Source organism: Centruroides vittatus, unplaced genomic scaffold (assembly GCF_030686945.1).
Source record: "Centruroides vittatus isolate TY-2023 unplaced genomic scaffold, ASM3068694v2 contig_1891, whole genome shotgun sequence".
Classification (NCBI taxonomy): Eukaryota; Metazoa; Arthropoda; class Arachnida; order Scorpiones; family Buthidae; genus Centruroides; species Centruroides vittatus.
The window spans coordinates 177,563-201,511 of record NW_027121163.1 but is presented as its reverse complement, the minus strand read 5'-3'; the positions used below and the strand labels follow the sequence as shown (position 1 = coordinate 201,511).

General features: G+C 31.7%; 3 protein-coding genes across 3 annotated transcripts in view; 2 read left to right on the top strand and 1 right to left on the bottom strand.

Moving 5' to 3' along the window:
• Positions 1–20,229, top strand: part of Rnmt (RNA guanine-7 methyltransferase) — a 30,240-nt gene extending 10,011 nt beyond the window's left edge. Inside the window, exons 3-11 of the mRNA XM_067264416.1 lie at positions 4,202–4,328; positions 7,085–7,216; positions 11,881–12,002; positions 14,018–14,199; positions 15,490–15,654; positions 16,209–16,326; positions 18,812–18,937; positions 19,969–20,002; positions 20,075–20,229. Coding sequence (XP_067120517.1) covers positions 4,202–4,328; positions 7,085–7,216; positions 11,881–12,002; positions 14,018–14,199; positions 15,490–15,654; positions 16,209–16,326; positions 18,812–18,937; positions 19,969–20,002; positions 20,075–20,121 — 1,053 coding nt within the window. The 3' untranslated portion in view covers positions 20,122–20,229. The remainder of the gene's footprint in view (positions 1–4,201; positions 4,329–7,084; positions 7,217–11,880; positions 12,003–14,017; positions 14,200–15,489; positions 15,655–16,208; positions 16,327–18,811; positions 18,938–19,968; positions 20,003–20,074) is intronic.
• The window catches only part of LOC136970051 (calbindin-32-like), a 211,602-nt gene that overhangs the window by 71,535 nt on the left and 116,118 nt on the right, over positions 1–23,949 (top strand). The window lies entirely within an intron of this gene.
• Positions 20,983–23,949, bottom strand: part of LOC136970049 (uncharacterized) — a 33,584-nt gene continuing 30,617 nt past the window's right edge. The window contains exons 5-6 of the mRNA XM_067264415.1: positions 21,876–22,208; positions 20,983–21,541 (exon numbers count right to left, since the gene is read on the bottom strand). Coding sequence (XP_067120516.1) covers positions 21,251–21,541; positions 21,876–22,208 — 624 coding nt within the window. The 3' untranslated portion in view covers positions 20,983–21,250. The remainder of the gene's footprint in view (positions 21,542–21,875; positions 22,209–23,949) is intronic.

The window sequence follows — 23,949 nt, the reverse complement described above, 5'->3', positions numbered from 1 at the left end:
TGATGGTGGAATCATTTTTAAAAAAAACATATTTTAATAAGAAAAGTATTTGTTTTGAATATTTGTATGTTTTTAAAAATAAATCACAAAAAACTTTGAAAAATAAACTATAAAGCATTGATCAAAAATTCCAATTGTTTAGTGTCATTAAACATAACTATTTCACTGTAATTTTTCCATTATAACAATCTGCAGACAATCAATGTGGAACTACTGTGAAACAGACAGTAGACAGAGCTATGCAGGAATTAATAGATGGAAGCTATTCCATCCAAAATGAATTCAGTAGAACCACCGTCAAATCATGTCACTATCTGTCAAGAAATTAGCTTACTGTGGATAATGCTTGAATTATTATCAGGACTGTGGGGTTGACAGACCAAGGGCCATATTCTGGTCACTTATCTCTCGTCTTTTCTTTCACCGACGAATGACATCAAAGCGAGAGACGAAATTCGTCTCTCATACACAGTGGAGATTCTGGTAATTTGTAACGATCTTGTCTTTGTCATTGACGCCACGATTCTATTCGGTTGATTATACACATTCGGGTTATCTGCGCGTGCAACACAGTATAGAATTTTAACCAATGAAATTGTAAAATTTTTGAAAATGCAGAGTATGTAATCATAGATCACATGACAAGGAAAGTACGTAATTTTGACGAAGTTATGTTTTATAATGTTTTTACAGGTTGTAATGTCAGTTTGTCTCTTAGGTTATTAAAATTTTTATTTGTTAAGTTAGAAAAGCATGCGTACTTAGATATTTTTTGAAATATTACCATCTAATTTTTCCTTAACTATCTAACTAAGTTATAAAATTAAAATCAAAAACAATGGGATCGGTTATTAAGTAAGTTAAAACAATAATTCTAAAAAAGTATATTTCCAGAAATGAACAAGTTAAAATTACTTTTAAAAAACAATAATCTTTAAAAAATTGTAAAATTTCTTAAAAATAAACGAGTTTGTAAAATAACTCTTTTCTATCCGACTTCGAAAGAGCTAAGAACTGAGATGGACACCTTGGAAATTAATAAATACTTCTTACTTTATTATTCACCAACCATGCGTTATCATTCAAAATATCCAAATGCATTTCGCAAGATTTTCTTTGCCTCTTCAGTGGATATTACACCTTTACGACAGTGTTACATTTATATTCTATCAAATTTTCCCAGCATGCATCTACAGATAATCCGGTATTCAGATTGATGACATAATTTGCATAATTTTTGATACAATAATGTTCCGCGATACGTCTTGTTACAATATTTTCAAATTTATACAATATTTTGATACTATTTCTATTTATGATACAATTATTATTTTTACAATGTTGATACCATGGAGATTCACTTCGCTTCAGGCGAATTGCCGCTTCATGCTCTTTAACACGTTGTTCAAGCTGTCTTCCCGTTTCTCCAACGTAGATCTTACTTTCTGGGCATGTACATATTAGTTTGTAGACGACTCCTGCTGTTTTCAAAGGGTCTTGTGCATGTCCTACTATTCCTCTGTTTGTTTAAAATTACTCTCTTTTATCTGACTTCGAGAAATTTAACACATATGGATCACAATTTAAATTTAATATTTATTTCTTACTATATTATTTTAACCTATCTAAGTAAGATTAACATCATATTCGATAGTTCAATAATTGATGTAGGATAATTTAAAAAAAATGGAATCAGTGTAGGTATTAGAAAAAAAAATCAAGCGTTTTCTCTCATGAAATATTTTTGCTGAGATAGAGAAAGTTCTCTAATACGATTGTACGGTGCAAATAGCATCCAGTCGTCCGTATTGGATATAATGAAATCGAGATAAAAGACAACTATCCACTCGTCTCTGATAAACGAGAGAAGCGAAGAGAGAAAAAGTTGTCCAGAATCGCGTTTAGAGAGATGCGATGATCTCTCGAGATGTAAACAAATGATTATCCAATCAGCTGGCTTGTGAAAGATGAGAGACGATGACCAGAATAGGGCACCAAGTCTCCAATTCTGACTCAAAATTTCACAAGGTTGACTCTGACTCCTGCCTCTAAATAATAGTTTAAAACATACTTTGATTGTATTAACTTAGAATGGCATTTCATCACTATCAATCAGGCTACTCTTTTAAGCAATTGTTTAGATGAATCATAAGGAATTCACATTAAAACTGAAAGTACTTATCTTTTGTTTTTTCATGATCACCACTATCATTTTTATTTTCAACTAGCTGACCTGGCCACGCGTTGTTGTGGCTCAAAATGTATCTATTATAAATGTATAACATTTCCCCCGTGGGGAGAATTTCAAAAAATCCCTTCTTAGTGTACATTCTCTTGACGTACCCTATTAAAACGCAATCAAAAACCGCATCTAAAATAGTATAATAGAAGCCAAGTTCTTCACGGTAAGCCTTAATCCCAATCATCTCCAACCAGTAGGGGGAATTTTGACATGTATATTATATAAAAACACGTGCGTATTTGAAAGCAACGTTGTGTCAAAATTTCAAAGGAATCGGTAGGAACAAACAAACGTTATATTTTATTTATATAGATAGTAGAAAATGATCTGCTTTAGTCCGTTCTCACAGAAAAGCGAACTTAGGTCGTCGGAAGTTAGTGTCATCTGTTGGACATAAAAGCCTTAATCCATATATAAATATATTTTTGAAAGGGGGGAAATGGTGGTCTTCACATATGCCAGAAACCTTCGCGGGAGTGTATTAAACAACTTCCCGAAGTTTCCTGGCAATCAGATAAATGGTGTGGTAATGCATGAAGGACAAACACACACACACACACACAGACACAGACACAGACACACATTCGTTTTTATATATATAGATTACACATTGACACAAAATTTTTTTTATCTGTGATTATAGTAAAGTATTCAAAAAACCAATTTAACCCAGATTTTCTTAGCTGTTTTGTATGAATCTTTTGATGACAAAAATTTAGAATTACCCGGTAAAATATATTCAACTATAAATTTCTGAAGAGAAAATCAACAGTAATTAGTGATATTCTAAGAAAGATCATGAAATAGAAAATCAACATAAAATAAGATCTAGTATTACAGAAGACTCCTACAATGCAAGATAGGAGGTTTATGCTTCTATTAGGAGCTTAATATAAAGAACAATAAAAACGAGTCTGAGTTGGTCCATTTTTACCAATTATGACTTCTATAGCAACAAATTTGCTTTTGATTCTAACTCCACAGTCCCTATCCCTATATACGTAAACAATAGTAAAAATCGACAGAATTGTTCACTCTATTGGTTGATCACTAAGTCAAGAGTCCACTGCTTCTGTTTATACATTAAATCCCTTTGTTTTAATATTAACTGATTAAAATCTTAAAATTATACATACATTATCATAAAGACAGACTGCTATTTATATGATGAAAGAAATGTAAATATAGTTGAGCATATTTGATTAGAACGAACAGTTGCCAGTTTATAATGCTATCCATTCTATCTGAAAATGTCATTTCAGCATTTTGCAAAAATACTAGTAACCATTTTTTTAGTATAGCGTTTTGTAATGCTATCCAACTCTGGAGAATAGATGAACTACTTACTTTGCTAGAGTTCTTTCTTGCACAGGTATTGTATCATATGTACAGTGCACAAAATTCTAAAAACATTATGCTTTGATAGCAGCATATTACATTACAGAAAGCAGTCATACTAAATACATGTCACATAGTCAGGAAATTCTTAAATACAGATATGTATACAAATAAAATAACATCATTATCTGTAGCTATGATTTGATATTAATATGGTTTAGTCCTAGGCACTAGTATCAGCAAAGTAAGGGACAATCCAATAACAACAATAATATATTAATGCTATTATATAACAGAATTAATATTTTAATTATGTCACTCACATAAACCTTTAATTGTCCATAATTATAATCATATTGATAGTTTACCATGATCTATAAAATTAAAAAGTTTTCATTTAAAAGCAAATTTTTTTTATAGATATAATGGAGAATTAATCAAAATAAAATAAAAATCTTAAAGATAAGAATTTAATATTTGGTTGTTCAATGTCTTGTATATGCAGTATAAAAAAATAATTGTTACAGTCATTCTGGTACTTGAAACAAAATTTTTGATATTGTTTCTTAAGATTGTTGAAATTTGTAATTAGTTTTCTTTAAAAAAAATATTTTTTTATAGGGAAACTTGTCATCCATTGTTGCTAAACATTATAACGAATTAGAAGAATCTGGAAAAGATGCGAGAACTACTTGTCGCATATATTATTTACGTAATTTTAATAATTGGATCAAGAGTATGCTCATAGGTAAATATTCAGCTTATGATTAAAATAGCATGTTAAATAAAATTCATAGTTAAAATACTTATTTATTTATAATGTAATTATTATAAATGATTATAGTAACTAAGTTATGAGAAGCATGAATTAATTACTAAATTTAATTTATACACTAGTATCATTACTATGATGTATTACAAATACATTCACTCCTTTTATAAGTAAAAATATTTTTTGGTATAGAAATTATAAAATTTACTTTTTATGATATTCTTAAGGTTATTTGTTTCTTTCTTACAAAGCATTTTTTAAATAAAAACTGCAGTAACACTTATCTGATCAACTGTACAAAATATGTCTAATATAAAAATGTTAAAACGTTACAAATTTTAGAATATAAATCTGTTAAATATGTAAGCAGAGAAATATTGTAAAAAACACTACAGAAAATTTCTTCTCTTGAATATTATCTTGCACTTAGTATCATCATCACTGAATAATTTTAATACGAGGCGTGTTTTTAAAGTAAGTACCGTTTTGAAATATAAAAAAAAAACAAGCAAACATTTTTAACAAAACTTTTATTTATGTGAAAGCCCATATTTTACACTACTTTTCTACATAATTCCCATTAATATTGAGACACTTATCGTATCGTGGGACCAGCTTTTGTATTCCATCCTCAAAGAATGTTGCCGCCTGATGAGACAACCACTGCAGAACGGTCGTTTTGACTTCGTCGTGATTGTTATGGCACTGCCCTGCCAGATGTCTGTTCTCTTTCACTCTAGTGAAAGAGAACAGACAATTCACGATTGAAAAAGTGGACTGTAGACAGTCCACTTTTTCAATCAAATCGTCGATAATGACTGAAGGTCGCCCACTTCGTTCCTCATCGTGAATGTTTGTGCGGCCATTACTAAGGGCCCTAACCCATTTTCGTACCATTCCATCACTCATAACGCTTTCACCATAAACTTCACTGATTTGGCAATGAATTTCAGCCGCTTTCGAGCCTTTAGCACTGAGAAAACGAATAATGGCACGCACTTCGCAGTCGGCGGGATTCTCAATGAGCGGCGGCATTTCAATAATACGCAAACAACAGTAAACACAGTCGGCTGGCTCCGTAATGGCGTTTGTGGCTTCCCAACGGATGTAGGTATACAGCGCGCATGCACTAAGTGCCGACTGCAGCGCTCCAGCGGCGTTATATTAAAACGGTACTTACTTTAAAAACACGCCTCGTAGCATTTGGCTGTTTATTGGAAATTGCTTAAAAACTGAAAAAACTATTCTTCCATACAAGAAGTAAAGATTTTATTTCTGATGTTTCTATTGTATAAAACACTTGTACATTGATGATGATGATGATATTTTTTAAATATAACAAAAAGGTAACAAATAAACATATCAAATTTCAGTCTGTTGTTGTTCCTTTCAAGTTACTGCTTCTCACACATTATTTATGTATTTTTGTAGCCAGAACGGTCCTGTTAGATCAAAGTTGATGGGTGTCAGATTTAATCCATGTTAGGTACTGTACATTTAAAAACTTATTCTTGGTGCCATGGTGTCAGTCTGACCCCAATCTATTGATTATTTATGTTTCCACATAATTTACATTGATATTGTTTACTTATACATTGTTTTAACTTACAAATATTTATAATCATAAAACTTATTTGCTAATTAATTATTGTTAAAGTTATTAAATGACACAAAATTGTTAAAATTTCAAATGAATTTTAAAATTCTAACATGTTTTTATTTAATCTATTGAAATAATTCAAGTAGAAAATATTTATTTTCAAAATTCCTACAGATGATTTTACTGTGAATAGTGCAACATACCTATTTCATTTGTTACACTAGCTTCTTGTCTTGCTGTTTTTATTTCTGAGAAATAAATTGATCTCTTAGTTCTTTTTTCTGGTTGTGCTGTACTTGCTGGAACCTGACTATCTGTTTTAATTCCATAGTAAGATATTCTTGAGGGATGTGTTTCTGACAATCCTTGATAATGTATGAATCCATTTGTCAAGTGAAAAGATCATACAATAATAAGAAGTTCAGTTAGTTCCCATGTTGAAAGAACTAAAGAGTCACACAAATAATACCTATTCATAATTTTATTTGAACAAACAACATAAAATTCACTTTAAGTGCTATGCAACACAACAGATATCAAGGGATCTACAAGGCACGTACAATAGAAAACTGTAAAAGTGCCATTAAAAGTCAGGTCAATGAGCAATAGCATAATAATTTTGACACACGATACTTCAAATCACATGCAACAATAACTATAACTAGCAACACTGTAACTGTTGATGCATAAGAATGTAAGAAATGGTGGCACCTTTTTGGCAGCACACAAAACGAGCAGTATAGTGTTGTCTGATTTTTGACAAAAAACAATGACATCCATTGGGACGTGCGGGTATGTTAAGGAGATTACTATGTGAGTTGCATGCAGGTGTATGAGTAGAGTAGAGTTCTAAGGTTCCAAAAACAGCCAAGTTCTGTAGAAGAGGCTCTGTGGTCGAACTGCAATGTGTAAGGATTAACACTAGATTACCATATTTTCATTATTTATTTATTAATAATAATAATAATATCTGTATTAGCAAAAACAGAAGTGGGGAATCAATAAAAGGCCACAGAATAGTTGAAGGGATTTGTTAAGGACCAAATGTAGAACTACACACGTACAGATGATATTGTATTATTAGATTCTCTGTATATGTTGTTGATATAAATGGTAGCCCTTTTCTAATTAGGTGAATATCTTCAGAAAATTCAAGAAACAAATAGACATGATGGAAAAATATCTGTACTAGATATAGGAGCTGGTAAAGGAGGCGATCTTCTTAAATGGAAAAAAGGAAGAATAAGTCATTTAGTCTGTGCAGGTGAGATGTCAAAGTTTTAATCTTTTTTTTTCTTGTTACAGTAATTAAACAAGCATATGTACGTCAAATAAATATTACCAAATGTTCAAAAAATGCTTATGTGAAGGTAAATTGAAAAGTAAAGACAATTTCAGTTTTTCTTGATTTAATAACACATTTTATATTATTCTTCAATGTCTGTTTCTTCAAACATTTGTGTGTTATCTAATGACATTTAAAACAGTTTTGATTATTTGATAAATCAACTTACGTCCCATTTCTTTGATATTCAAGGAAGTACAGATGTTTAACTTGCTAACAGTAATGAAAATGTAATCTGCTAGTTTTTTAATAGAATAGTGATTTGATCAGTAATGTTTATTGCTGTATAAATTGTTAACTGACCACATTTGTTTTATCATTTCTGAAACTGTGCATTCGTTCATAAATTTTTCTTTGCTGGGTTTTGCTGTATATTATGTTAATACATATTTTTTAATGTGAGAATATTTGACTGTTTCCGACAAGAAAAAATGGTTATAGAATACTCATTAATTAATGGTGCTGTTAGAAAATTGTTTATTGCAATTGCATCTTATTTGTCTGGAACAGAATGAGCACAGTCAACTGGTAAGATGTATTTAGACTTATCTTACATCATTAGACAGCTATGGGATGTTTATTTTATGCCAAAATTACTTTTTCCTTTTGGCTTTGCTCATTTGTAATAATTAAAAAAAATTACATTAAATTCTGTACTACATTAATTGAAAATTTCAGAAAGTTTAAAAACAATAGCCAGCTTTTGAAATAGGAATAATGCTATCTAGCAAAACAAGTAATGATACAGGTGTAAATTGTTAGTTACATCACATTGGTTTTAATGTATTTAATTATGGTAGACAAATAATTAATTTAAAGATCTATAAAGCAGGGCTTGAATTTTCATTGACAAAATAAGTGTAATTTAATTAATACAATAAAATTGATGTGATTTGTTACATATGTTTTTTTAATGAAATTTATATCAGAGAAATTTATTTCAATGTTTTATTTTTTACATCACAATTTTAATTTGTAAATTAATTTCATGATTTACAAATTTTTAAATTCCAATTGTAACAAATTTTTATATAGCATAATAGATGATTTGTAAAAAAAAAATTAAAAATTACTTTGACACACTTTACATTTGAAAAAGATAATTGCAAATTATCAATGTTTTCCAAAGTGTTGTATGTATATCATCGAGGGTATGCGAAAGATCTTCAGGAGGTATGTGGCAACATACCACTGATGCATGGAGTTGTATGAATTTTCTGTTTACATAAGATTTTTTGACAAGGGGACTTGTGAAAATTTAAGAAGGGATACAAGGATGTCAAAACTTTGAGAAAGACTGCTATAGGTAGTCATATGTAAGTAAAATTAATAATTATAATTAAATAATATAATTATTAATTTTAATACACGATGGCACCTAATACCTCACTCTAATGCCAAATTCATTTCTAATTTATAATCATTATATCCAAATTTAGCCTGATCATTTACAGCAGTTGTGGGTATATTTTTGGTAGTCATACAATTGTGTACTAATATATAAAATGAGTGCCTGTGGGAGGAAGAGTTGTGAAATAACTTGAAAACATTTGTTCTGTTAAACGTTTTAATGCCAGATTATACTAAAGATTTTCATTTATTTTCATCACAAGTAATTCCAGTTTGCATTACTACAGAGAAATTAATTTATAGCAGAATTTATAAAAATATAATATTTAAATTTCAAAAGATCTGATTTTTATTAATCCTATATTTTTTAATTAAAATGGTAAGATCTATTTTAGGATTGTTTAAAAATTTTTTTTAAATGCAATAAATGTTAAAATATTATATAAAAATTTTTGCAATGTGTTAACTGTGTTATGTAATTCATTAAAAATTTTTGTTATAAATATAACAACAGTTTTTCATATTAGTAAATTGTCCGTAATCTTGAAGATGATGTAAATATATAATGCAAGTCACTATCAAGACTGGGCAAACTAGTTTTATTTGGCCAAATCAATAGCACTTTTGAGAGAGAAAATTCTAAAGCAGGCCTGGTCAACCCAAATTGTTTTGTGGGCCATTTTGATCACGCGTAACATTACGGTGGGCCACAATTTAGGCAAACATGCTTTTAAAAAAGTAAAACAAATACAAAATGAATAAGATTTTATTGTTATACCAAGAGTTTGTACTTACACTTGCGCATTATAACAATGACACATTTTCATTTATTTAATTGTTTTGGTATACACATAACGGGAAACAAAAGTTTTAATAGATATATAATATTGCTTAGCGGGCCACACAATTTAACATGATGGGCTGCTTGCGGGCCGTGGGTTGGCCAGGCCTGCTCTAAAGTATGAGAGAAAGTCAGTAAATATGTTACAGATGGCTGTTAAAAATACCAAATGAAATACAAACTTGAAAAATGTTTATCGTCACATTTAGAAATTCTTGTTTCTCAACGTAATCTTCACCATTATAAATGCACATATCTCCTCATTGCATAAAAGTCTTTGATCTGCTGTCTTGGCCATGTATGCCCCTTCTGTTCAACCTTTTTATCATTTGCAAGACTTATGCTTTCAAGGTAATTTCTTAACAGTCCAAACAGGTGGAAATTACTTGGAGCTGTATTCAAGAAGTTTCCAGTCACTTTACAGTTTAGTTGTTCATTTTTCTCCTACATTAATCGAGCCAATAATCACTATTGTCAAATTTTGTAACTTTTATCTGATTAATTACTCACCTTGTTGGTTTGAGTTAGAAAGTCTAGATCTGGCAATTTAGTGTGAAGTTTGAATACTTACATGTATCATTAAACTTTAAACTAAGAGTATTCTATCTCAATTAATCATCAAAGTGGATTGTATTGTTACCTAATGACACTTTAGAAATTACTAACTGCTATTTTTAGCTGTTATACATCAGTTTGTGACAGTTTACTGACTTTTCCTGAAATTAAAGATGCACAATACAATATTAATGATCGAGTGTAGCTATAATATGCAATTAATCTAAAAATCTTTGTAATACAGCAACATTAATTAAACAAATCTAATAACAGCAAAATTATGAAGCTATATATATTGAAGTATTTGTATTGGACACTGCAACTGAACAAATTACTATAACTATGGTTTTATTATTTTTGAATAGAAACATACATACATATATGTTACCGGCAAAACCCGATTTTACGCCAAACTAGTTTTGCTTAGGCCAAACTAGCTTAGAATTATTATTCAAGTATATTAATGGTTAAATATATTAATAGTTAAAATAAAATTAAAAGGCAATCAATTAGATGAACAATATTTATTCAAACATAATCTACTTAATTATAAAAAACGGGGTTGATGTTATCCTAGATATCGAAGGTGGCGGATCGTCTCCGATTTCAGCAATCAGAAGACAGGGAACAGTGGGGACGCCCGTTCTAACCTAACCTAACCTATTCTAATAAATTACCATAATTATTAGCAACCAAATTATTAGAATAGGTTAGGTTAGGTTAGAACGTGCGTCCCCACTGTTACCTGTCTTCTGATCGCTGGAATCGGAGACGAGCCGCCATCTTCGATACCTAGGGTAATACTAACTAAAAACGGTATTGATTAGAAGTGACACAACACTTGTACAAAACTATAAAATAAAAATAAGCTAATCAGTACTTATCAATTTGTATTTTTTTATTAAACCATGCACTTTTAAAGGTAATTAATTTTTGAAAATATTTTCAAAAATTCAAACGAAATAATAAAAATAACTTTTAAAATCAAACTAAAATTAAAAATGAACTTATTTGTGTTTTATGATGAACTTAAATTAACCATTAATATACTTGAATAATAATTCTAAACTAGTTTGGTATAAAATCGGGTTTTGCCGGTAATATATATACATACATACATACATATATATATATATATATATGTATGTATGTATGTTTCTATTCAAAAATAATAAAACCATACTTATAGTAATTTGTTCAGTTGAAGGGTCCAATACAAATACTTCAATGAAAAGTAAAAATTATATATTTATAAATTCTATAATAAATATTTCTTGCTTTGTTCTTTGCAATACTTATTCAGCCTTAAATTTTTGTTTCAGATTTATTTATATATATAATTTCTAGATTAATGTTTTTTATTTACTTATTTATTTAAAGAATTATTTTATTGCTCCATTAAAGTCATTTATGTTCCTCATTTTAAGAAAACTTTATTTGTGAAAATATGCTAATAATTCTTTAGTTAATTTTCAGAAAAGCTAGCAAAATCAATGTTTTTTTTTAAATGTATTTAAACTATATTAATTTTTTACTTATGATGATATAGAAATGATCTGTCAGTGGTATATGAAGTTTGAACCAAAAATAAGCATTTTGAATTAAAGTATTGGGATTTTATTTTCTAAGACAAGGCAAAATTTGAATTGAAGTCGTTAATTATTTAATTATATTCTAATTAAAAAACGAGACAAGAGAGATTACCAGTTAGGGAACGCCCTGTAAAAATTACTCTAAATGCCCAATAGAAATTACGTGACAGTTCAATAATTGTACACCTACAGGTGTAATATATGGGCCAAGTGTTTGTGACATCTCTTCCTGTCTGCAATCCCAGATATAGCAGAAACGTCGTTACAGCACTGCCAGCAGAGGTATCGAGACATAAAAAGAAGCAGTAAACGATTTGGTGATCCCGAACCTTTCACCGTGGAATTCGTTCCTGCAGATTGCACTAAAGTGAGTACGGTTCTTTAAAAATTATTTTTTACACACAATTATATTTTCTAATTTTGATGCATGCGTGTGACAAAATTATCACGATAATGAGTGTTAGCCCATTAACACAGTCTGGCCAATTGTATCTAATGTTTGTCAAAGTTAAGAGAGAATATTGGTGAAACCAATTGTCGATGCTGATTGTCGTCATAATTTTTCTGCTTGCATGCATATACCTTAAGAAATTTGAGATTTTTTATAAAATAATGTATAATTAAAATTTATATATTTTGTGCAGCAGAAACAATTTTACAATAAAACAAGTTAATTTTTTTAATATAAATTAAGCAAGCTGATTTTATATTTATTATAAACAAATTATGAAAGTTTAGAAATGGTCTAATTATGAATAAGGATTTCTCAAATTCTTATTATTAAATACAGTTGAGTCCGCATAAGTCGACACCCAGATAACTCGACACCATTGGTTAAGTAGTCAGCTTTCTGTGGTCCTGGCCGACTTACGTAGGCATTAATGTTAAAAAACGCCGGTTTACTCAACACCGTTTAACTCGTCACCACTGGATAAGTCGACGTACTTTTGCCGTCCCACACTCCGATAAGTTGTCACCCTCTCCCGAAAAAATGAATTTACTCCACACGTGTGGTGTGAACTCATTTTTTTTTTCAGGAGGGGACTCGATTTATTTATTAATATATAATTAATATATTTAATAATATATTAATATATATATACACACATATTAATAAAAATGCCCGAACATGTTATGTATTTTTATGTATAAAATAATAACAGATAAACAAAAAGAAAATATACAATCTACATCAATGTCACACCAGAATCCAATTTTGCATTTTCTCGCATGCTAGAGGCATTAAGAATCCTTAGACATTACTTGCCAACAATTAACAATTGCGAAGATGATGTTTTCAAGGCGTTGGTGATCGTTGAAAAAGAAAGTCAAGACAGTTAAGTGCTGAAAACAAACAACACTAAACGAATTTTTCAGTTTTTTATCTACAGAGTAATTGTAAATGGAGGACACAATGTATTGTAAGCCTATACTAATGTATAATGCACTACTGTATCTTATTAATTGTAGTTTTGTGGTTTTTTTTCCAACTTCGCTTTAGTCGTCACATCGGATAACTCGACACATTTCCGCTTCCCCTTGGGGTGTCGACTTATGCAGAGTCGACTGTATTTTATTTAAATTGCTGTTATGTTTCAAATGGCTCAACTGAAACTGGTGTAAGGTTAATTTTGAAAATACAGGTGGTCAGTCTGTAGTCAATGTATCTTCATTTTAATGTGATTCACTAGCTATGAGCAATTTTTTATTGTAAACCACTTTTTGTATAATGTCGTTCAAAAGGACATTATTACTATAGTCACTATATGGAAAGTCTGCATGACATGCTACTTTCAAAGAAAATGTCTACTACATTAACCAAGGACTACCTGCTTTAAATTAAATACTCAATTAGAGAATTGTAATATAAGTTATATTCTGTAATACACGTAAAGGTAGAATTCTTATGAAGATGGTTCCACACATTTGGTATTCACTGAATGCCGAATGAACATTTGGGCAATACCAAATACTCTGGATGATTTACTCAATCATCACATCATTGCTCGACAAATATCTGGCATTAGCCATTTCCTATTCCTTGTTGGTATATGCCTAATCAAATGGGACGAATCTTGGACAAACATCTGTAATTCCCACAATGAAGCGAAGCCTGGAAAATAATCATATTGTATGTGCTTGCCAGATGGAAAAAACACTTTTGCTGCACATTCTTTTGAAAAAGGACGTGCAGTCGGCAAATACCAAACGTGTAGACCCATCTTTAGTTGGGAAAAAAATTGATGTAGCGTCTTTTAAAAAGTACTGTACTTTTTCTATTCTTTAAAATTATTTTATATTATTAATCCAAAATTAAAAAATAAATAGAATTTGAAGCTACATTGTTTTGTAATCTATGTTTCTTTAATTTTATATTTTTAGATTAGACTGAAAGATCATTACCAAGATCCCAACATCCTGTTTGATCTTGTCAGTTGTCAGTTTACATTCCACTATTGTTTTGAAAGCGAAAGTCAAGCGGAAAGAATGATTCAGAATATTAGCGAATGTTTAAGGCCCGGCGGTTACTTTATCGGCACCACTCCCGACGCTTACGACATCGTGTACGTATTTGACAAAAATTAGTTTTTACGCGATTTATTTTAGCACAAAAAATATAATGTGATATTAATAATAATGAGAATATTCCTAAATAATGCTGCGATAAGAAAATTTGACACACAAACTATATTTTAACTGCACAGAAAATTGAAGAATACATAACAATAGATTAATTGATTATATATTTGTATTATCTGGTTATTTGGCATTAATTGAGGTCTGGAAATAGAGCGGAAAGAGGTCAGGGTAGGGTAGTGTAATTGGTAATGTGTTTGTGTGGTATACAAAAGGTGCAGATTTCAATTGCATCCAGGATCATTCTTTTCTTCTAAAAACTTAGAAAGGAATTTTGATTATATTAAATTATTGAAATTATTAAATTTAATGTGAGACATGCAAATTAGTCTTAAGTATATTGCCAAAAAATCTGGTAATTAGGTCTTTATATATTAAGAAATCACATTATTCATTTAGACAACTCATGAATTTTTCTGTTCTAAATTTTAAGGTAATAAATGTCAGCCAATCCTAATTTATAAACTATAATTTGAAATATTTTTTCATTAGTCTCACAATAAAGTAATTTTTGGATAAATATATTATCTGCAAGCCAATTTGAGCTAAATTTACAGAAAATTTATGAATTCATTTCTTTAAATAATTTGTATATTCTCAATATCACATTATATTCATTTACAAATTTATATTGTAGATTTTTATAAAAGTTTTAATTATTAAACTACTTTTTTGTACATGATTTTAAAACGTGATCATAACATCTGATTTATATTATATGAAATTAAAATTTAATTCTCAATTTTGTTAAAGTGAAGTTTCTAGTTAGTTTTATATTCTACGAAATCTTTTCATAAAAGAAATTTTAGTTTTGCAAGATAACAAATAATTTGCAATTTTTACCTGTTCAGAAATTCCTTGAATTTTAAAATTAACATAAATTGCATATGTTATGTGCAAATTGTATTTGTTGCATATCATCGATTGGCAATCTAGACCTCGTATCTTCAATAATGGGTCGAAAACACATTTTTGCATTAACGAGGGTATAAAGTCAATTTCTATGTATTATGAAAACCTCATAAGTGATCTTTTGACCCTCTCTCTTTGACATTATCAAAATCTTGCTCCGACAAAATCACGATTTTTAGCTTTCCCATAAAATCTTAGGAAATAGTTACAAGGTTTTGGTCACCAACCGACAATATGTAAAATATTTATAAAGTATCTAAAAATAGTTAGATTGAATTTCTTTAATAATAATTTAATGTTTTTAGGAGGCGGATTCAAAATTCGGAAGACCTACAGTTTGGAAGCGACATATTCTCCATTAAGTTTGAATCCAAAGACAAATTTCCGTTGTTTGGAGCTCGTTACACATTCTATTTGGAAGGTGTTGTCGATTGCCCCGAATTTTTAGTTTATTTTCCACTTTTTGAATAGTATGTATAATATTATTATTATTTCACAGTACGGTCTTCTTTTATACGAGATTGACATAAATGGTATTGTTTTTACAAATGGCGAAAGGTTGGGCTTCTGTAACTCTTGGATGCACAGGAGTAATTTCGTTTTGCTTTATAATAAGCTAATGTTATAAAAATTAGAAGCAATTTTTTTCCGAAAGGTAGGTATTTACGACAAGGAAAAATAGATGGTTCTAATGCAGAAAAAGGACATGTACGTTATATAATTATGCAAAGTGAAACTCAAACTAATACTTTAGTTACTACATAAAGCGAAAACAACAATAGAAGAGTGGCATCAAATACATTTTAATGCTTTTCTGTTAATTATAAATTGTTGCATAAGCAATCCTCTGGAACTACACGAGATGGAGCACTAATTTTTGTGGAATTTTGTTTTACATGATATCTGCTTATAAGCAACCTCTGTATAAAAGAAGACTGCACTGCATTGTATTGTACTGTAAATATAATAGTAATTGCAGCATTATTTTAATAATTAATATGCATTGTTAACAAATTTTATTTAGTTTAGCAAAACAGCACGGTTTAACTTTAGTTTATAAGAAGCGATTTGAAGATATGTTCAATGAATACGAAAAGACCGATAGAGGGAAGTTTCTTCTTCGACGATTACCTGCTTTAGAGGTAAGATTACTGTATAATAATAAACAAAAATACTTTGTAAATTAAGCTCACATTGTATAATTCCTAAAATTCAATTATTTGTTATATACACACAATAAACTGAGTTGCTTTATTTTTCTCTCCTCCCATTCACAAAACTAAATATTCAACACAAACACACACTATGAAAACAAAATATTCTGATCATGAAACCAATGAAATTGAAATTCTCTGTTTGTTTTTCTAGAGGTGGTGCAGGTTATAAAAACATCTGTAAAAGTTTACTCATTGATGAGTTAAGTTATTTTTTCAATTAGTGAAATTACATAGCAATTTGATAAGATGTACTTAAGAAAACCAATAGTTATATCATATTCATATTACTTCTTTTTATTGCCTGAGCAAAGCCCAGGCTTCTGCAATAGCTTTTTCACTTTCATGTCTGTTTTTAAAAACATTCTCATGTTAGATGATGATGATTTTTTGTTCAAATGCTTAATGGAATCCTGACATGTGCATAAATTACTTACTGGAAGATATAGTTGACTCAGAGGAAAGATATATTTAAAAAATGAAAGTGTCAACTTTTGCCTCTTTGATGCTTAATAACAAAAAATTATTTTGACATTTTTGGGTGCTGTTTTTTGGAATATAAAGCCACACAGTTGCTTTATATTTTTGCAGAGTTTGATGACTTTTCTATAGTTCAACCAAAATTTACCAGAGTTCAAAGAAAAAAGGAACCAGATTTACATCTCTCGTCACTAGATGGCGCCACGTTACTCAGCTCTTCAATTTCCTCTGCTGTAAGTGCATTCCTGGCCAGTATCGATTTAAATGAATTGTCATTTCCTTTCGTCAACATGTCAACAGTTAGGGTCAAGTTGTAAACTCTGTAATGTAACCCTATCTATATTCATAGTTGTTTGCTACACTGGATATCTATAACAATAGTTATAAAATACTGTAAGACTTCCTTAATGAATACAGAAACAAACTTATTTTACAGCTTACAAAGCAGTCCATCAGCTTACGTTGCCAGATTTAACACTATAATTAGTTATTCATTTTATTATTATTCTGTTTTTTTACGACTAAAGTAATTCTTATCTTAAAATTTGATATTGTTCAGTAGTATTATTATCAGCCAAAAGTTACATTTTAACCAATTTGTTACTTTTTGCTTGATCTGGCAACACACTGGCGTCAACCACTACAATTAGTAAAATGGAGAACTCTGCCAATTTCTTTATTTATAGTCTCCAAAGTGATCTATTTTATGTTGATTGTGTATACTTGCCATCAATGTTGTCATCAACCTTTCTGCTTTTTATTAGTAATAAAAGTGCCTGCACCGATTACCAACAATGCAATCGTAGCAGCACATTCCTGACGAGTATCCACGTTGTCTATTTGTCGGTTTCTCGGTTGCTTCCAGCACACCTGCCGATTGTATATCGACTGATGGCAACTTAGCGCATGCACAGTTTGTCAATTCTCTTTGTTCCTACTGTAAAAGTTTGATCAATCCAAACTTTTCTTATGGAATACAGTATGGCCATAAGGACTTTATAACCACCATGCTATATGGTTACGGTCTGTAACTCAACCCTTACGCTCGACTCCTTCCTCTCGTCACAGCGGAAATTTTCAACTTTTATGTAACTGTTTCAAATATATGCTTTTTAATTGTGTCGAGCAACTTACCGACGTTATGTTTCGGACACAGGTCCCTCGTTTGAGACCGGTAATCTCAAACGCGGCTGCTTTTAACGAGCGACTCCAATTTATCCAGGACTTTTCCCACTAGGATAATCATTTCGCATTTATCATTTTATTTCTTATTTTTCACTTTATCTGTACTTTTCATCACATTTTTTGTTTTATGAACAATAAATCATTTATAATTTTTCATTTGTGATATATTACTGCTCAAACTGCTCACCCAGGCTAACTATATCGATAAACATTGGTGTTTTTCAATGCGGTGACCTATCAAGTTTTATAAATACTCAATATTTTTAAATAAAACCTTCAAAAGGACCACAGAAAGAGGTGACCAGCTCTCGAAAGAGCTATTAAGCATACGCGCACTACTATTATGTTTTCCGGTAGCTCGGTGTCATGAAAATTTCTCTTGTTGTAAATTAGTATTAGTCGACACAACGGAACACATTTATTTGAATGTGAGCCGCTGGCTGCAATTAAATTTTACTGGCCATTTACTAGTAATAAAACACGTTATAATGAATCCTTCAGTAAGTATTCAGTGGTGTTATATGCAGCCAAACCTCAATATAAATGTTTTTATTCCAAGTTGTGAATTTGATAATTGAAGTTGAAAAGTTGTTTTAATCTGTAGTAAAATTATTTTATATAGGAAATAATCATTAAAAATTCTACTTATTTCTGTTTTGGTCGGTACGTTTGAAGAATACGTGTATCCAGATTTCGAGACCGATAATGTAAAATTACCTTGTTTCTAAATGTTTCTAATTTGTCGTAGTCGTTTCCACCGTACGACGATAAAAAATTGATGGGAGAAGAAAAGAATTACGAGTTTGCCCAGAAGAAGAGAGAGGAAATCGAAGCAAAAGAAAAACACAAAGACAGACCGAGTGCAGTAAAATTGGTATGCAAAATTTCATTATTTAATTAATAATAGTAATGCAAAAAGCAAGTAATTATAAAATGTTTAATAACAAACATGCAACGGAACATTAAAATTGAGGGGTTTGATAGAAAATCGGATCACGTGCGAGGACGTCTTTCGATTTGCCAGTTTTATTAATGACAGTGTGCCGTACGACCACGAAGGGAGACAGATTGATGACGTACAAATCCAAATTCCTTTTTATTTGTAGTTTTGCTGTTTCCCACTAGATGCCTCAATTCCAAAATAAATCTAGGTATTTTCGATTTTAATAGTATAACAATCTTCACTGCCTCAGCAGATTACTTACAACAATAGTCAAACACCAAAACACTTGCTGAGCTTACCGCTATCTTTAATTTCTAACGTTTTCAACCTAATTTTTGTAATAAATTTTTCCTGAAGATGACCTATAAAAATTAGGTTGCAAATGTTAGAAATTAAAGATAGCGGTAAGCTCAGCAAGTGTTTTGGTGTTTGTAAATTTGACTATTGTTTTAATAGTATAGTCACAAGAAACAATGCTAATGGTCTGGGGTTTTTTATCATTGAGGATCATCACACTTAACCCTTTGCTAATCACGTGGCATCTGTACTCTCCCTTTGACTGATTCTACAGATGGTGACATGCAAAAAACCATAAAATGAACGAGAACTAATGATCGGTAGTCAAGGTGTCGATCCCTGCTCCCACAGTGGTAGACAAAATTTGGTCAAACGAGCCCCGGGACAATTCCACAAGGTCCGATCATTTGAGTGTATATTGTTAAAGTACTTGAGCAATTTTTCTCTAACTGTTTCTTTGGTGTAAATCGTGAGTGAACCAATGCCAAATAAATTATGCAAGTTTTTTCAAAAGTTCTACTCGATTCGTTACGGATCACGTACGGCATTCGCCTGGCAACGGGTGCTAAAGAATGCACGAAAGACGACATTATTATAATTGTACTATACATTTTTTCCATACAGAGGTGAATAATAATGAACACTATTATTTAATTTTTTTATAGGGAACCCTGTCTCAAGCGGAGTGGGAAGTGGCAAGTGAGTTAACATTCGTTTTTTTTTTTCTGTTTTGAAAAGTTCTTGTCTAATATATTTATTATTTGTTTTCAGCTCTATACATTGCCTTTGCCTTCAGAAAAGATCTTCCTAAAGAATAAAAAGTCTTCGAAAGTAGTCGTCGCCGTGTAGTTCGATCTTTTCTATAATTGTCCTTTGTTATATAGTCGTCAATAAATGCTTGAAAAGGTTCGTTTTAATACTAAAAACGTAATGGACTCCATTTTGTTTACTCTGTTGTGAGATTATATCTCTATTTTTTCTTGTTAAGCGGAACCCTATAGTGTCTGAACTTTAAAATTATCCCTGTTTCACTGCAAAATTCCTCATCAGACTTCAACATAGCAGTCTTTGGGTTCAGAACTGTGGACGATTGTACTTCTGGCTACTTTAGTAGGGGAAAGGTCAGATGAAAAGACAATAAATATACATAGAGGCCATGGTACACTACAGCTCTTTTAGTTTAGAAGTTAGTACTTTTTGCCTTTCCTGGGATAGTTTGAGCCCAATTTTAATCAAGTTGCCAAAGACAAATTCCGAACAAATGGGACATTTTCGGTTCGAGTATGCCCAGTCTCACCCAGGCTGGGGCTTGTTCGTAATTGTACAAAACTACTCGCCTTCTACACTTATGTCACAATCCGAAACTCCAAACAGAACATTCTAGACAAATTTTAAGAAATTAATTAGTTAAAACACAATATAAAAAAGTTTTATTACGATTTTCGACAATTTTTAAAGTAAAATTGAAAAATTACAATTATCTATCATACATACAAAATAATTTTGATCTAAGACTAGAGTGTCTTCCACTAGAAATAAAAAATAATAAAAAAAAAAAACAGATTATATATATATATATATATATATATATATAAAAACACCGAAATTTACGGATTTCAAATGTAACAGAGATTAACATTTTCAATCTTTGCAATTTACAAAAGCGTAAGCTCGTGTGATATGATGAGAGCGTTTCTGAATATTAACGTCGCCGACGATGCGCAATTTTAACAATGATCGGTACGATCTTTTTATTTTTTTTGTGGCTTGAGACCGTTTCGGGTCGGTCTGATAAAAAATTTGAATAGAAAAATGGCAATTTTTGTCGGTTTTGGGTTCGCCCCAAATCGGACTTACCGTTTTCTGTGTTTTAATTTCGTCATAACATTCGTCTTGCAGTTTAATAAAAATTTAAGGCTTCGATTACTTAATTGCCGCGGAGGTACTTCAGTCTAGAGTGCCGAACACGAACTGGGAAGGGCCCAGGTGGTCGTCCGTGCCGTTCATCATGCCGATGTCGATGACCTCCACCAGGGGGATGGAACCCTCTGCCCGGGAATCCGTGTTGGGACCGACGGAGACGGCGGAATCCCTTCCGTTTCCGGACTGGTGACCCGTCATGTGGGTGACGTAAGTGTCCCGCTTGATGGTGCGAAACGAACACAGGGAACACGAGAACATCAGTCCGTCGTCCCGACCCGGGTGCTTGTTTTTCAAGTGCGTCTTGTAAGTGCTCGACTGCAAAGGGAAAAAACTAGTAAAATACTCGGAATCAAATTTGTGATTTAAACAATTATTGCTCAAATATTGTTAAATAAGAGAAAGTCGATAAAGAACCCAGTGGCAAGTTAACAAATGTCTTTTTGTCCACGTACGGAGGCTACACCGACAATTTCCTCCAAAAAAAAAAAAAAAAATACATAGAGTAATACAAAAATTGTTCGTAACAAACTGCATTAAAACAAGTTAATCGAGGATTATCCGTATTTAAAATATTCAAACGGCACACCATACGGTTGCTATCGTCAATTATTAACTAACTAAACAATTTATAGAATAGGAAAAGAAATACCTGAATGCAGGCGTAAGTACAGTACGGACACTTGTAGGGCTTCTCGCCCGAGTGTCTCATCTTGTGTCGACGAAGAGAGTTGTGGTCCGAAGTGCGATAGTCGCACATGTCGCAGGAAAACGGTTTCTCCCCCGTGTGTTGTCTCATGTGCATCTTCAGGGTGCTCTTGCAGGATGCCGTGTAACCGCAGTAATTACAGAGAAATGGACGGATCTTATTATGCACGGTGTCTAAGTGGAGTCTCAGCATCCGCTTGTCCGAGAAGTGTCTGTGGCAGATGTGACATTCGCCGCTCCGAAACTGGCCCTGACGGGATTTTTCCATGTGTATAACCTAGAAATCAATTTGCATTACTCGCCGTTGCTATTTATTCTTTACGTTTTAATTAATACGAGACTTTTCTCGTCGATCCGATTACCGCGACTAGTTCGAAATATTCTAACTTTAAAAACTGGTTCCGACGTAGAGGAGAGCAAACCAAATGTTCTTTCACAATTGAAATACTGTATATTCCCAGGAGCAGCTAGCAATTCTTATGCTAAATTTGACAAAAATGTACAAAGTTGTCGAAACGTAGAGATATCTCGTACGTATGTCTTTGTCGAACGTACGGTACGTACGTCACAACTGTGGAATACTAATAGCAGTCTTGACGTCAGAAATGATACGTAATTTGTGGGGCCGGCCAAACCTCGTCCCAACAAGAGCCGTATATCACCCGTCGAAACGGTATTTTATATAATGTATACGTATCCCCGTATCTTTAATTATAATAATTAAATATACGGGATCCTCGGTAAAGATTTAGAAGAGCCGCGCTCGGATCGCTGGCCGCCGTGGATACATACGGTAAACTCTCAAAAGACGGAGATAAGCCGTTCACTATACCTAGAGTTTGCCGTACACGTAAAGGCAAGAACTGAGAAAAATCATTCGTTATATCAAGCGCTTAGGTTATAAACTACTGTATTTATATGGAAATAAAACTATAAAGAAAATTTTAGAACTCAAATTTGACATTAAAAACAAATAAATAATGTCTACAAAAACATATATATGTACCTAGCTTGTTTTACAGGGTTATAAAACAATCGAACAATACCATAAAATGGCATTTATGGATTCGGAATAACTATATATTATAATAAAGCCTAGGTATATTACACATACAAGATTAACAATTTATTGCAGTCTGACCGGAACAAAATGTAAGAAAATTGTTCTACGAGTGATGGAAAAATTCTAAAGAATCACTAACCGATGTCGGGTACATTCCGGTATGTGTCAGTTGTAGTCAAGACCAACACAGTGGAAAACCATTCGATAGGCTTTTACCAAATGTCTGATAGCCTAACATGAGAGTAAAAGCAGTTTGGCAATTAAACACTTCACATTCTTATCATAAGCAATCTAGTGCAATAAAACAACTAAAAATAACAACGTTCGGAGTTCCGAGGATACGGGGCACATAGTAAAGTCCCTACATGTACGCAACGGACGAGTGCAGATAGCTATGGTTAAGAACACGACACGGTTATAGTAAAGTAGCTATGCGCTACAAGATGAGATTTTTACTGCTAGGGGTGCCACGAACATTTAGATGTTAGCACTCCCGACTTGAAAACTATGCACGGTACGATAAGAAAGTCATTATGAAATCCAAGAGCCCGACCAATTTAGTATGAAAGGCCATTTGCATACGTGAATGGCACGAAAAGAAAGTGCAAAATGCCAACGTGCATGTTGGATGTGGACCATAAAATGTGTATTACTCGTATGTGCATTCTCATTCATTTCTTGTGTATATTTCTCATTTTCCCATGTCTTCTACTACATTCATTAGTGTGACTCTAATGTGTGTCGCTCACCTATCAGTATATAAGGACTTTATTATTAAGCACCCATACAGTAGATGTTTGTTAGTCCAGCACCTGTGGCATTGGAGTGGTGTTGGATCGTTGCTAGATCGTTGTCATGTCTATTTTCACAAAATTTGATAAGTTATATGCTTCCAATTTGTTTACATGTGTTCTTTAATCAGTCTGAATATGTCACGAGATACGACTATACCATG